Source organism: Perognathus longimembris, chromosome 1 (assembly GCF_023159225.1).
Source record: "Perognathus longimembris pacificus isolate PPM17 chromosome 1, ASM2315922v1, whole genome shotgun sequence".
NCBI classification, from domain to species: Eukaryota; Metazoa; Chordata; class Mammalia; order Rodentia; family Heteromyidae; genus Perognathus; species Perognathus longimembris.
In genome coordinates this window covers 34,746,588-34,758,769 of record NC_063161.1, presented here as the reverse complement: position 1 = coordinate 34,758,769, position 12,182 = coordinate 34,746,588, and the positions used below count along the sequence as shown (strand labels likewise).

General features: G+C 36.5%; 1 protein-coding gene across 2 annotated transcripts in view; it reads left to right on the top strand.

Moving 5' to 3' along the window:
* The first annotated feature begins 6,384 nt into the window (after window positions 1-6,384).
* Window positions 6,385-12,182, top strand: part of Tph2 (tryptophan hydroxylase 2) — a 91,249-nt gene continuing 85,451 nt past the window's right edge. Inside the window, exons 1-2 of one of the 2 annotated variants that reach the window (XM_048349793.1) lie at window positions 6,385-6,489; window positions 9,073-9,225. In XM_048349793.1, the coding sequence (XP_048205750.1) occupies window positions 6,385-6,489; window positions 9,073-9,225 (258 nt within the window). Of the gene's footprint in view, window positions 6,497-9,061; window positions 9,226-12,182 lie in introns of both variants that reach the window. The other variant, XM_048349792.1, reaches the window with a different exon arrangement.

Below are 12,182 nucleotides of genomic sequence, written 5' to 3'. Positions count from 1 at the left end.
TTGTAATCAATGGCATACACACACAATTTCCTTAGGATTTATTATGTGAAAATTGCCCCTTGTATCTATCTTCCATTTTCTCTCTGCAGTGGCAAGACTTCTGACTTTCAACTGGTTATTTTGGTGTTTGTTTCCATGTCTCTCAAATCTTTCCCCTTGATTAGATTTCCTAAAGAACCTTTCATATGGCTTGAGGGCAATTTCCTGGCTGTCAGTCTTTCCAGACCTGGGAGCTTCCATAACTACTATATCTTCTTTTAATCATTGTCTCCTGTATTTTCAACTCTGCCTGATACTTTTCAAATATCTCAGAGGCCTTTGTTTTATCCTTTCCCGAGTAAGCTGCATTAATTTACCTGTGAAGCATGACAGATTGGAATTAGCTTGGCTATCTAGAATAGAGAAGGGAAATAGGAGGCTTTGACTACTGCTTATAAAAATCAGCTTTATCGAGGTGCAGTTCATGTGCCATAAAATTCACTTTTATATAATTTTATGAGGTTTAATGTATTCACACAGTGTGCAACTATCACCAATATCTAATTTTAGAACATTTTCATCATTCTTAAACCCTTTGTCAATAGCTCTTCCCTACTTTGGTCCGCCTGGTAGTTCCTACCAACACATGTGCCGCGACCCCCCCGCCCTCCCCTCATACTGGGGAATGAACTTGGGACCTAGGCAAGCATACTACCATTTGAACCATGCTTCCAGTTCTACTTTTTTTTTCTCTCTCTAGTTACTTTTGAAATGGAGTAGGGTAATTATTATTATTATTATTATTATTTTTTGCCTAGAGTGACTTGGAACCTCAATCCTCTAGATCTCAGCTTCTTAAGTATTAGTAAGAATTGCAGGTCTGGGCCATCAGCACCTGGATTACCAATCTGCTTTCTGTTTCTCTTTTTTCCCCTCTTTATGTCTTCTAGACCTTGTATAGAACGAAAACCACACAATACATGGTATATTTTTTTGTGACTTTCACTTGTAATATTTTCAAGGTGGCTTTGCTACATTGTAACCTATATCAGCATTTCATTTCTTTATACTGGAAAATAATACTTCATGTACAGCATCCAACACTTTGTCTTTTCATCAGGTGATGTTTGAGTTATTTCCATTTTTTTCACATATGAATAATGGTACATTACATGGTACTCTTTTTGTGTGGATAGCACTTTTAATTTTTCTGGGGGTATATACCTAGGAGTAAAATTGCTGAACCCTCTGCTAATTAAGTTTAATTATTTTGGGAACTACCTAATATATTTTCAAAGTAACTATACTTCTTTCCACATAGTAACCAAGAACCACTAAATTGTTTTTCCAAAGTGACTGCACCATTTTATAATACCACCAGTAAGTAATGTCAGATGGCTTCAAATTTCCTGTTGCTTCGCTAATACTTGTTAAGTATACTTGTTACTATTATTATCACCTGTTTTTCTATTTTAGTTATCCTAGTGAGTCTGAATTGTGTTTTGATTGAATATTTCTGATGAATAATGTAGAGCATTATTTTTCCACATACAGTTTGATCGTATCTAGGGGGAAGTGTTTATCTAAACCCTTTAACAGTTGAAAAGTTGTTTTATCTTTTTTCCCCCCTTATTTATCAGTTACAAGAGCTCTTCATTCTGTATATTTTTCTATGAGATATGGGATTTACAAATATTTTATTTCACACTATAGGGTGTCTTTTTTCACTTTCTTGAAGGTGTCCTTTGAACTACAGTTTTAAAAATTTTAATGAAGTTCTATTTGCCTGTTTTCATTTAAAAAAAAATTTTTTTTTTTTTTGGCCAGTCCTGGTCCTTGGACCCAGAGCCTGAGCACTGTCCCTGGCTTCTTCCCGCTAGCATACTGCCACCTGAGCCACAGCGCCCCTTCTGGCCGTTTTCTATATATGTGGTGCTGGGGAATCAAATCAAGAGCTTCATGTGTAGGAGGCAAGCGCTCTTGCCACTAGGCCATAGTCCCAGCCCCTGTTTGCCTGTTTTCATTGAGTCCTTATGCTTACAGGTCTGACCTGTAAGAATTGCCTAACCCAACAATACAAAGATATATTATGTTTTCTAAGAGTGCTTTAGTTTCTGTTCTGACATTTGTGTCTGTGATCCTTTTTGAGTTAACCTTTGTAATGTGAGGTATAAACCCACTTCATTGTTTTGCATGTGCAAACCCAAAGTTGTTCCAGAACCATTTGTTTAAAAGACCATTATTTCTCCTATTGAAGTGTATTTTGGCCATTAAAAGATTTTTTTTAATATATCATAAGTGTTGGGATTTATTTCTAGACTATCACTTCCATTTATCTATATGTCTGTCCTTATGAAGTACTACTCTATTCTTAATTCCAGTAATTTGTGAGTTTTTTAACTGTCTACTTCTCCATAGACCTGGATCTATCCTTTTTCAGTCTTGTCTACTCCCATATCCAGAGGTACTGAGTATTTACGGGATTCTTCGGTGTTAATTGAGTGCCTTTCAATCTTCTTTATTGATAATTTGGCTTTTTAATGTCTGCTGTCTTTGATAATCCTTTCATCTCTCTCTAAAGCTGCGAGATTTTTGTTGCTGTTGTTTCCCAAGTTGTGTTATCCTGTGCCTTAAAAAGAAAAAGACATCCTTTATGTTGCGTTAGTAGGATTTTAGAGGGAACAAAAGTAGTTCAAACTTCAATAATTTCAATAAATATCTTATATAAATGTCTTCCAGTATTTTTTCTGCTCCCTATCAAAACAGGGATATTGTTCTATAGACTTCGGACCCCCTAATCTCTGGTTCTTTACATTGCATATATATATGCATATGTTATGCTATTGTTTTAATCTGTATGATTACATCCTGGAAACATTATTCCAAATTTTAGTGATTTCAGCCTTCTGGCTTTAAGTCCACTTCTAAAATACTGCTTTTCTAAAATATTAAGCTGTTTATGTAATTGCCTTGCATAAAGCCCTTGCAGTTTTTGACCTTCACCTATAGGAAAAGATGATAAAATCTGCACAATGTTATTGAATGTATATCATAATCTGGATCCTTCTTTCCTCCTTCACTGGACAAACTTGACCTGCACCTAGACTCCATCAAAGCCAAACAAGATATATATGTATATATCTTTTTATGTTTTAAATGTTGTTCCCTCTACCTTAAATGATCGTCTATCTATTCTCATTTCTCTATATAATTAATAAAAAAATCACTTTTGGATATTCTGTTTAGCCACTTTTCCCAGAAGGCTCTCCTCAGTATTTCAAGGAAGCATTGAACACTGTCAGGATTTATTTGCAAACAAAAGTTTGTTCCCACTTGACTGTGATATCCTTGATGGAAGGCACTGTACCTCATTCACCTTTATATCGCTACCATCCAGTGTCAATGCTTAATACAAATGGAGTGTTTGACAAATTTTTGTTGTGCTACACACCTTCCCAAACTGGTACAACTAAAATAGTTTGTTTTTGGTCTACAGAGCCTACTTCTGTTGAGTGTTTTTCCTTGTTATGATACTATTGACTGTACAATGCAATGATAAGCCCACAGATTCTAGAGGCAGGCAGACAATTTAAATACTGCTTCGGCCACTTTTTTCTTTAATTGTGTGAACCCTGGGCAACTTATCTATACTCTTCATGCCTCAGTTTATCTATTATATAAAATAGAAACATCAGTAATCTTTTTAAATTTAATTTTATTGCCAAGGTGATGAACAGAGGGGTTACAGTCACATACATAAAGTAGTGAGTACATTTCTTGTCACACTTGCTACCTTCTCCCTCATTTTTCTCCCACATTCCCTCCTTAATTCCCCCACCTCAAGTTGTACAGTTTATAACATATTGTCTTGTAAGTGTTGCTGTTGCATTGGTTTGCCTTTTACCCTTTGGCTCACCATTTTGATGTTACCTTTCCCTTCCCTAATTCAGACAAACATATACGATATCCAGGGTACCAAAATCAAATACAGTGACAACAGGGGCTAAACCATATGGAAGGTAAACAAGAAAAAATAATTTCACATAGTACATTAAAAATACCAACAACCATGATAAACTATTTGTTTCCATATCTTGGAGTTCATATTGCTTAGCATCATCTTATGTGATCATATGTACTTAGCTATTGAGCTATTATGATCATCTGCTAGTACTATCCTGGATATATACTAATTATTACCAATGAGGGAAAACATGGAATCTATGGGTCTGGCTTGCTTCACTTAATATGATTTTTCCGAGTCTTTCCATTTCCTTACAAATGGGACAATGTCATTCTTTCTGAAGGAAGCATAGGATTCCATTGTGTACATATACCATATTTTCTTGGTCCATTCATCCACAGAGGGGTATATGGGTTGTTTCCATATTTTAGCTATGGTAAATAATGCTGCAATTAACAAACCTGTGCGGGTAGCTTTATTATGGCCTTGTTTGTGATCCATTGGGTAAATGCCCAGAAGTGGGGTTGCTGGTTAACATAGGAGAACTCTATGCTTAGTCTTATGAGGAACCTCCATACTGAACAACAGTAATCTGTGTGTGTGTGTGTGTGTGTGTGTGTGTGTGTGTGTGTGTTTGGGGGGAGAGGGCCCTGTGACTTTATGTCAGGGCCTAGATACTGTCTTTGGGATTTTTTATTTTTTTTTGCTTAAGGCTTGTACTCTACCACTTGAGCCACAGTTCCATTTCTGACTTTTTTGGTAGTTTTTAGGAGATTAGATTCTCTCACACTTTCTTACCTGGGCTGGCTTTGAACCCAGGTCTTCAGATCTCAGCCTCCTGGGGTAGTAAGAATTATAGGTGCAATCCACCCATACTGGACTAGTAGTGGCTATCTTATTAATGTTCCGTGGATGATCATGTCTTGACCTACATAGAAAGTATTTAAAGTAGAAGTTGGCAAATACGAAGTACTTAGCAGTTTTAGCTATTTTTTATCATTACTTCAACTTATTTAAACTTGCCTTTCCTGTTAGCTGATCAGAACTGATTATTAGAAGAAAATAAGCTACTGGAAAATGTCCTGAATTGGATCAGATAATAAGTATATACTCCAAAGATTCTGGAAACAATTTAAATCCTATCAATATTAGCTTATCTACTCTGGTTTTGAAGAATTTTCCTCTTTTTTTTTTTAAAAAAAAAAAACGTTTTATAAAGACAAGCTGAGCCAGTACCTGAGTTTGTTTAGTTTTTCTCAATTAAACAAGTGCAATTGGTTAGCATTTTTCCATTCATATGATTGGTAATATTTTACTGTCGTTCTTTCTTTCTTTCTTTTTTCTTTTTCTTTTTTGCCAGTCCTTTGGCTTAGACTCAAGGCTTGAGCACTGTTCCTGGCTTCCTTTTGCAAGGCTAGCACTCTACCACTTGAGCCACAGTGCCACTTCTGGCTTTTTCTGTGTATTTGGTGCTGAGGAATCGAACCCAGGGCTTCATGAATGCTAGGCAGGCACTCTACTGTTAAGCCACATTCCCAGCTACTGTTGTTTTTTAAAGTTTGAGTAAGAACATTAAGCATATAAGATTGCTATATTTGATATTGCTGTAAGTTCAGATGAACAATTCAATGGCCATCAAGAGCATGAGAAATAATATATGCCTATGTACTGAATATTGAATATCTATTAGCATATATAGATATAAATTCATTTAGCCTCTTATTTTCCACTTAGCAAAAATTATTCTGGAGTTAGTGTCTTAGTTGTATCGATATGTTCCTCTCATGTCCTTTGCAATATTATTGTCCAAACAATGATCTGCATAGATAAATCACAGGATTCAGAAACAGTGCCTTTTATAAAAGTCATATATATATGCACACAATTTTTACATATGCAATAATAACACATCAGATCAGAAAAAAAACATACCACATAAGGATTTGGGAGTGGTAATCTTTCTGAAACCATTTTCTTTCTTCTAGAAAGAAAGAAAAAAATTGAATTTATAGTTACCTAAAGACTGAGGTTAATTTGCCTGTAGCAGGTTTGAATGATGAGGATAGATGCTTTCTTGTATAGATAACACCCTCATATGTATTGTTCTCCACCACCTCCTCCCAAGTGGCTACTCGACCTAAGAAAACAAAACAAAAATCTCATCATGAGCACAGATAACCCCAGGCTTCAGATCTGTAATCTGGCTGTAGCCATCAGCAACCAGAAATGAGTTTCTTTCTAATCAGCTTTCCATCAGTCCCCAGTCACTCATATAAAGGAGCCTTGGGAGGGGAAGATTCACTTTGCTCTTCAGCACCAAGGTTGTGGACAGCGCCCCAAGCAGGCTAGAGAAGCAGGCCTCTTTTCCTCTATCTCTGCCAGCACTGCTACTGTGCCTCTGGTCCCCCCTGCTGCTTAGAAAGAAAATTACACTAGGATCTATGCAGCCAGCAATGATGATGTTTTCCAGTAAATACTGGGCAAGGAGGGGATTTTCCCTGGATTCAGCAGTGCCTGAAGAGCATCAGCTACTTGGCAACTTAACAGTGAGTACATGACACAGTCTATGGTCTTCTGGGTTATGTGGACCCCTGGTATAGAGTAAGCACACACCTCCTCCTTTATCATCTTGTTTCCTCATGTTCCTTCTATCTGCTTCTGCTTGCCATTCAGTAAAGTGTAAGGATGACTATGTGCTAAACTTTCTTTTCTTTTCTTTTTGCCAGTCCCAGGGATTGGACTCAGGGTCTGAGCACTGTCCCTGGCTTCTTTTTACTCAAGGTTAGCACTATACCTCTTGAGCCACTACATCACTTTCATCTTATTCTGTTTATGTGGTACTGAGGAATCGAACCCAGGGTATTGTACATGCTAGGCAAGCAGTCTACCACTAAGCCACATTACTATCTCCTCTTTCCTCAGAGTAAAAAGTGAAGTTACTGGGCTGGGAATGTGGCTTAGTGGTAGTGTGCTTGCCTTGCATGCATTAAACTCTGTGTTTGATTCCTAGGTAACACAGAAACAGAAAAAAAGTGAAGTTACTGGACACAAAGAGCAAGAATTTTTGTAAATGTAACCAAAATAGAAGTATAGAATTTTCAGTTTTCCATTTATTATGAGGAAGAATCAGACAAATGAATTAAATAGATTTTTGTGGTTTCTATAATGTCATATTGTCTCCTATTACCTCTCCCTTGTCCAGTCTACAAAGACCTGTCTTTAAACATAAAATGAATATTTTGTAAGTTTTCAAATAAAAATGACCCAGCTCCTTTCGAGTATAATCTGTGTGACTGTATTTACTTATTAATCAATTAATTATTCTCTTTAAGAACTTCAATATTTTAAGACAGTATTATACTTGTTTCAGTATTAAAAAGGAGTTTGATATTGAACATCTTAGAAAAATAAAAACAGTATCTGTAAGACTTTAGACCCTAGTTTGAGTAATAATAATGGGATTTAATAAAAACAATAGTTTTTATTTCACTACTGAGAAATTAGAATTTATTTAGATTCTTAATCATTAGAAATGTTGAATGGCATTTCACTACTATGCTATGAGAGTTTACCAACTAATTCCCATTTTGTTTGTCACAGAAAAATTTGTTTTAATATTGTAGCTCCAAATATGTGCCAGAGGGTTGCATTGTACTGACATTATTACTACTAAAGTGTTGAAAAGTAATCACAAGACTTGTGCAGACTATTTAAATCAATTTGCAAAATGAAACAAAAATGCAAATAGATTTTCCAACATTTAAATATCATGAATATTTGGGTGCAATATTGCATTGAGGAATTTTGGTCATAATAAACTGCAGGAAGGAAAACAAAGAAAACTCAGAGTTATTGTAATATATGACCCTTTTGTGTTAAAATACTGATTAAATATATAGGGTCTGTGTGTTTTGTGATGAGGACAAGGCAGATGTTGAAAGTACATTTGAGCTTTTAATGACTAAACATACTGTCAAATGTCAACGTCTGCATAAACTTCTCTCCCTCAAGTCATAAATAATAAAATAGCTATTTCTACCATCTATAAATCCAGTCAGTGCAACAATGTGTGAAAATAAAGCCTACAGAGAAATCAGAGGAAGACGATAGCAAATCACTAGTCCCTAAGTTCCATACCAAATGTACATTGCTCAGTTTCACAAGGATGTAATAGATTAGTGTGATTATATTATATTACCATTTGCCAGGGAGATAGTTCTCTGCCAAACTCTGAATTTGCATATGAAGAATACAGAGCAGTCCATCATAATTTTTCATTGTATGTCAAGTGACCATTTAAAAATTATACATTTCTGACATGATCTATGTTGCTAGAAACAGCCAGTGTTATCTTTAGCCAGTATGACTGGTAGTTATCACTCAATTTCAGTCTGCTCCCAATAATGAGTTAGTTTCCTTCCTTCTTTTCTTTTTCTTTTATTTGTGGCTGAAATTTAGCAGTTACTAATCTTCCTATAATGTTGAACTGAGCTGAATACACTCTTCCAAGGTGAACTTCTCAGTGCAAAGGTAGATTCACATTGACAATTCATGTTGCCCATGTGGGCCTAATTGCAGAAAGTAAGTTTATTTCGAAACATATCCTGGCAAGTTTAATAATTAACTAAACACTTTATTTAAAAAATAAATTGCAATATAATCTTGTCAAAAATACATGTTTGGTCTTATATTTGTTTTGTTTAGTAATTAATACAGTTTTCATATGATTTAATCAAGCTAAAAGATCAACTTTCTTCTTGCTGTAAAATAAACCTATAAAGAAAGGCAGGAATTGTTCATATAAGGCAGTTTATATTTAATGATGGCGTGTGTGTGTCTGTTTGTGTGTGTATGGTCACTAAAGTGAAGCACACCTATCTCCTTTAAATTTCAACCACTAGATGCTCACTTATAGTACTGAAAATGAGTATCTCGCCGTCAATGTGACCAGTATTTGGGACTGAAAGCTGCAGGCAACAGGAAAATCTCAGCTTGACCTTTTGTGGTTGGTGGGACTTCTAGCCTATGAAGGAAGGAATATCTGAGGGAAATTTTAATTGTGAAAACTGTGGAATCCTAACGTGTGTGTGTGTGTGTGTGTGTGTGTGTGTGTGTGTGCTTTCTTGAAGGCAAATAAAGCTAACTCTAACAGAAACGATGACAACACAGGAAAGAAAGGAAGCAGCAAAAGTGACACTGCTGCGGAGAGTGGCAGAACAGCAGTTGTGTTCTCCTTGAAGAATGAAGCTGGGGGGTTGGTGAAGGCACTGAGGCTTTTTCAGGTGAGTCCAAGGTGTCATTATATAACCTTAAACACAATTCTGTGCCTGCTACAGACCTGACATAGATAAAATGTTACTGAATCAAGCTCCACGAGGTCTGCCAAATCATATAATAAGCAGATCACATGAACTGTGATTTATTAATGCAGAATTAACCACTCAGGAATGCTGTAGACCGTGTCCAGATGAAAAGGTCTATAAAACTGTGAGCCTCACACTTGAAAATGAAAACACAAAAATGCCAACCAGACATAAATATCAAGAGCCTGTAGCTTGATTTTATTTGCTAAAACTTTAATTGTATCCATGTCATAAGAGCCTACTTATTACATAAAGTAAGACACGTAAGTATAGGAACTTGTTAATCTCTTCAGCTCCATGTTTCAAGAACTTTGTGTGTTCGGTAAAGATGATTTACTCTCTCATATGAGCCATAGTGCTAGCCCTCCCTTTATCTTATGGAAATGTAGTTGCCCTTTTCCAGGTTTAAATCTGTGGTTTTAACCCTAAAAAACATCCAGTGAGGGGATGGGCACCAACGTCCAGAAAGGTATTGCCTTCTAATGAATGTACACTGATGGGCTCCTTTGAATTTTTTGTTTGTTTTGGTGCTGGTCCTGGTGCTTGAATTCAGGGCCTGGGCTTTGTGCCTGAGGTTTTTGGCTCAAGATTAGCACTCTATCACTTAAGCCACAGGTCCACTTCTGGCTTTTTTGGGTAGTTATTTGGAGAGAAGAGTCTCATAGATTTTCCTGCCCAGAGTACCTTTGAACTACCATCCTTAGATCTCAACCTCCTGAGAAGCTAGAATTACAAGTGTGAACTATCTTCACCCATCTTCTTTCCCTTTTAATGAATACCTTCTCTTACCAATCATTCTGTTTTGGGGCACTAGCTGTTGACTGGAGCTGTAAGATAAGGGGCCTAGCTCTGCCTAGTGCCTTGGGCAGCTGTGCAGTACATAGGTAGCTCTACGTGTAGTTAGAGGGTTCACGTGTGTATGCTCCTGGTTTGGTTAACTACCAGCTCCTTCCTGGGATCAATGTTTTTATTTGTTAAGTTGCAATCATAATTCCTGCTTAACTGGATTGCTGGAGTGAAATAATATGAGCAAAAGTGCTCATACAGATTTGAGGCATGATTATGATACCCTGATGATGATTATAGAGACGGAATTAGCAGCCTAATATTTCCTTATTCTCTTTGACCTTGGAAGGATCAGGTACCATAAACAGTGGTAATGGAAATCTGAAGTAGTATTTTACACATAATTATTTCATCTTGGGCTATGTCCATACAGTGCCAAAGGCGAGTCAATTCAATTAGACTTCTGGGTGCAGTGGAAAAAATCCCTAGGGAACGAATTTGCAGCTCTGAATTTTCCCGTGGCCATCAGCTTGTCATGACCCTTTAGCTTAACCACTTAATGCATCTGGACCTCAGTTTCCCAGTCTGAAAATGTCTATTCTGCTTCAATCAAAGAATGTTAAAAGCCACAAAGTGACACAATGTTTTCCAAGTCTCATGAAACTTCATATCATACATTCATTATTAGCCAGTTTAGAAAATACAGCATTAGGGCTGGGCCTAGTGGCAAGAGTGCTTGTCTCGTATACATGAAGCCCTGGGTTTGATTCCTCAGCACCATATATATAGAAAATGGCAGAAGTGGCACTGTGGCTCAAGTGGTAGAATGCTAGCCTTGAGCAAAAAGAAGCCAGGGACAGTGCTCAGGCCCTGAGTTCAAGGCCCAGGATAGCCCCCTCTCCCCCCCCCCAAAAAAAAAAGAAAAGAAAAAGAAAACACAGCATTATTGCAAAGGTTAGTAAAAACAGAAATAGAACATTTAGTTAGTTTCCTGGTCAAATGATTCTTTACATAGGAGGGGATGCAGTTTGATTTGATCCTATTCTGGCATTGAAGACTACTTATACTGATCCTGTGTTGACAACCCTGAGGTCAACTGGAATTTTATCAGGAATTGTGCTGCTAATCACATTGTACCATCTGCAGCCATAGCGAGGTGTCTGCTTATGGGGGGAAGAATAGGATTAGAGGGAAACTGAGTCCTCAATTAACTTAGGAAAAAGGAAAAATTAGTTAAGAAACTTAAACATATATATGCACACACACACACACACACACACACACACACACACACATATATATATATATCTTTAGTATTTGTGATTATACTCAGGGCTTTGTACTTAGGAAAGCATTCTACCACTTGAGCCACACCCCCAAGTCCTAAACTTGATTTTTAAGCATTGTTACCCTTCACCTTGAAACTGCATATTGTAAGGAGATTCTGAAATCCATCCCAGCTAGGCACTTCTACAAGCTATCCTCAGAAGAAGAGAACCCTGAAGGGTACCAAAAGAGAATGATATCTAGGTGGTCCTACTTAGGGGTTGTTTTATTAAATTTTATCTTTCATTTTGCCTCCTTTTTGTACCCTAACTAAGTTGTGTTTTTTCTTTTTGCCTTCAGAGATTCATTCGTGGCTGCTTTTCTTAATTTCTTTTTTTTCCTTTGGGCTATGCTTTATCCTGTATCATACTACCTTCCTGATTTCTGCCTCCTATTCCTATCATTTAGTTTCTTTCTTTTTTGTGTGAAAAAAATCTTACTTTAAAACTATTTTAAAAAGAAGCTTCATATCATTATAAAACTAAGACTTTGAGTCTTAATTATATTTTCAGAAACACATAAAATTATAGTCTTGGAATTCGATAATATTTCCCCCCAAAATAACCATGTAGCACCATTGGGACATGGAAATGAGGATGTGGGAAATGAAGATCCTTTTATTCATCACACACTCTATCATGCCATTTATATATATCTTTGTGCCTCTTTTTTAAAAAATGAGTCAGAACACCCAACATGAAGATATAACTACTCACTTTTTTTGTTAATAGAGACATTAGTTTAAAACATTTTCACAAGTTAGT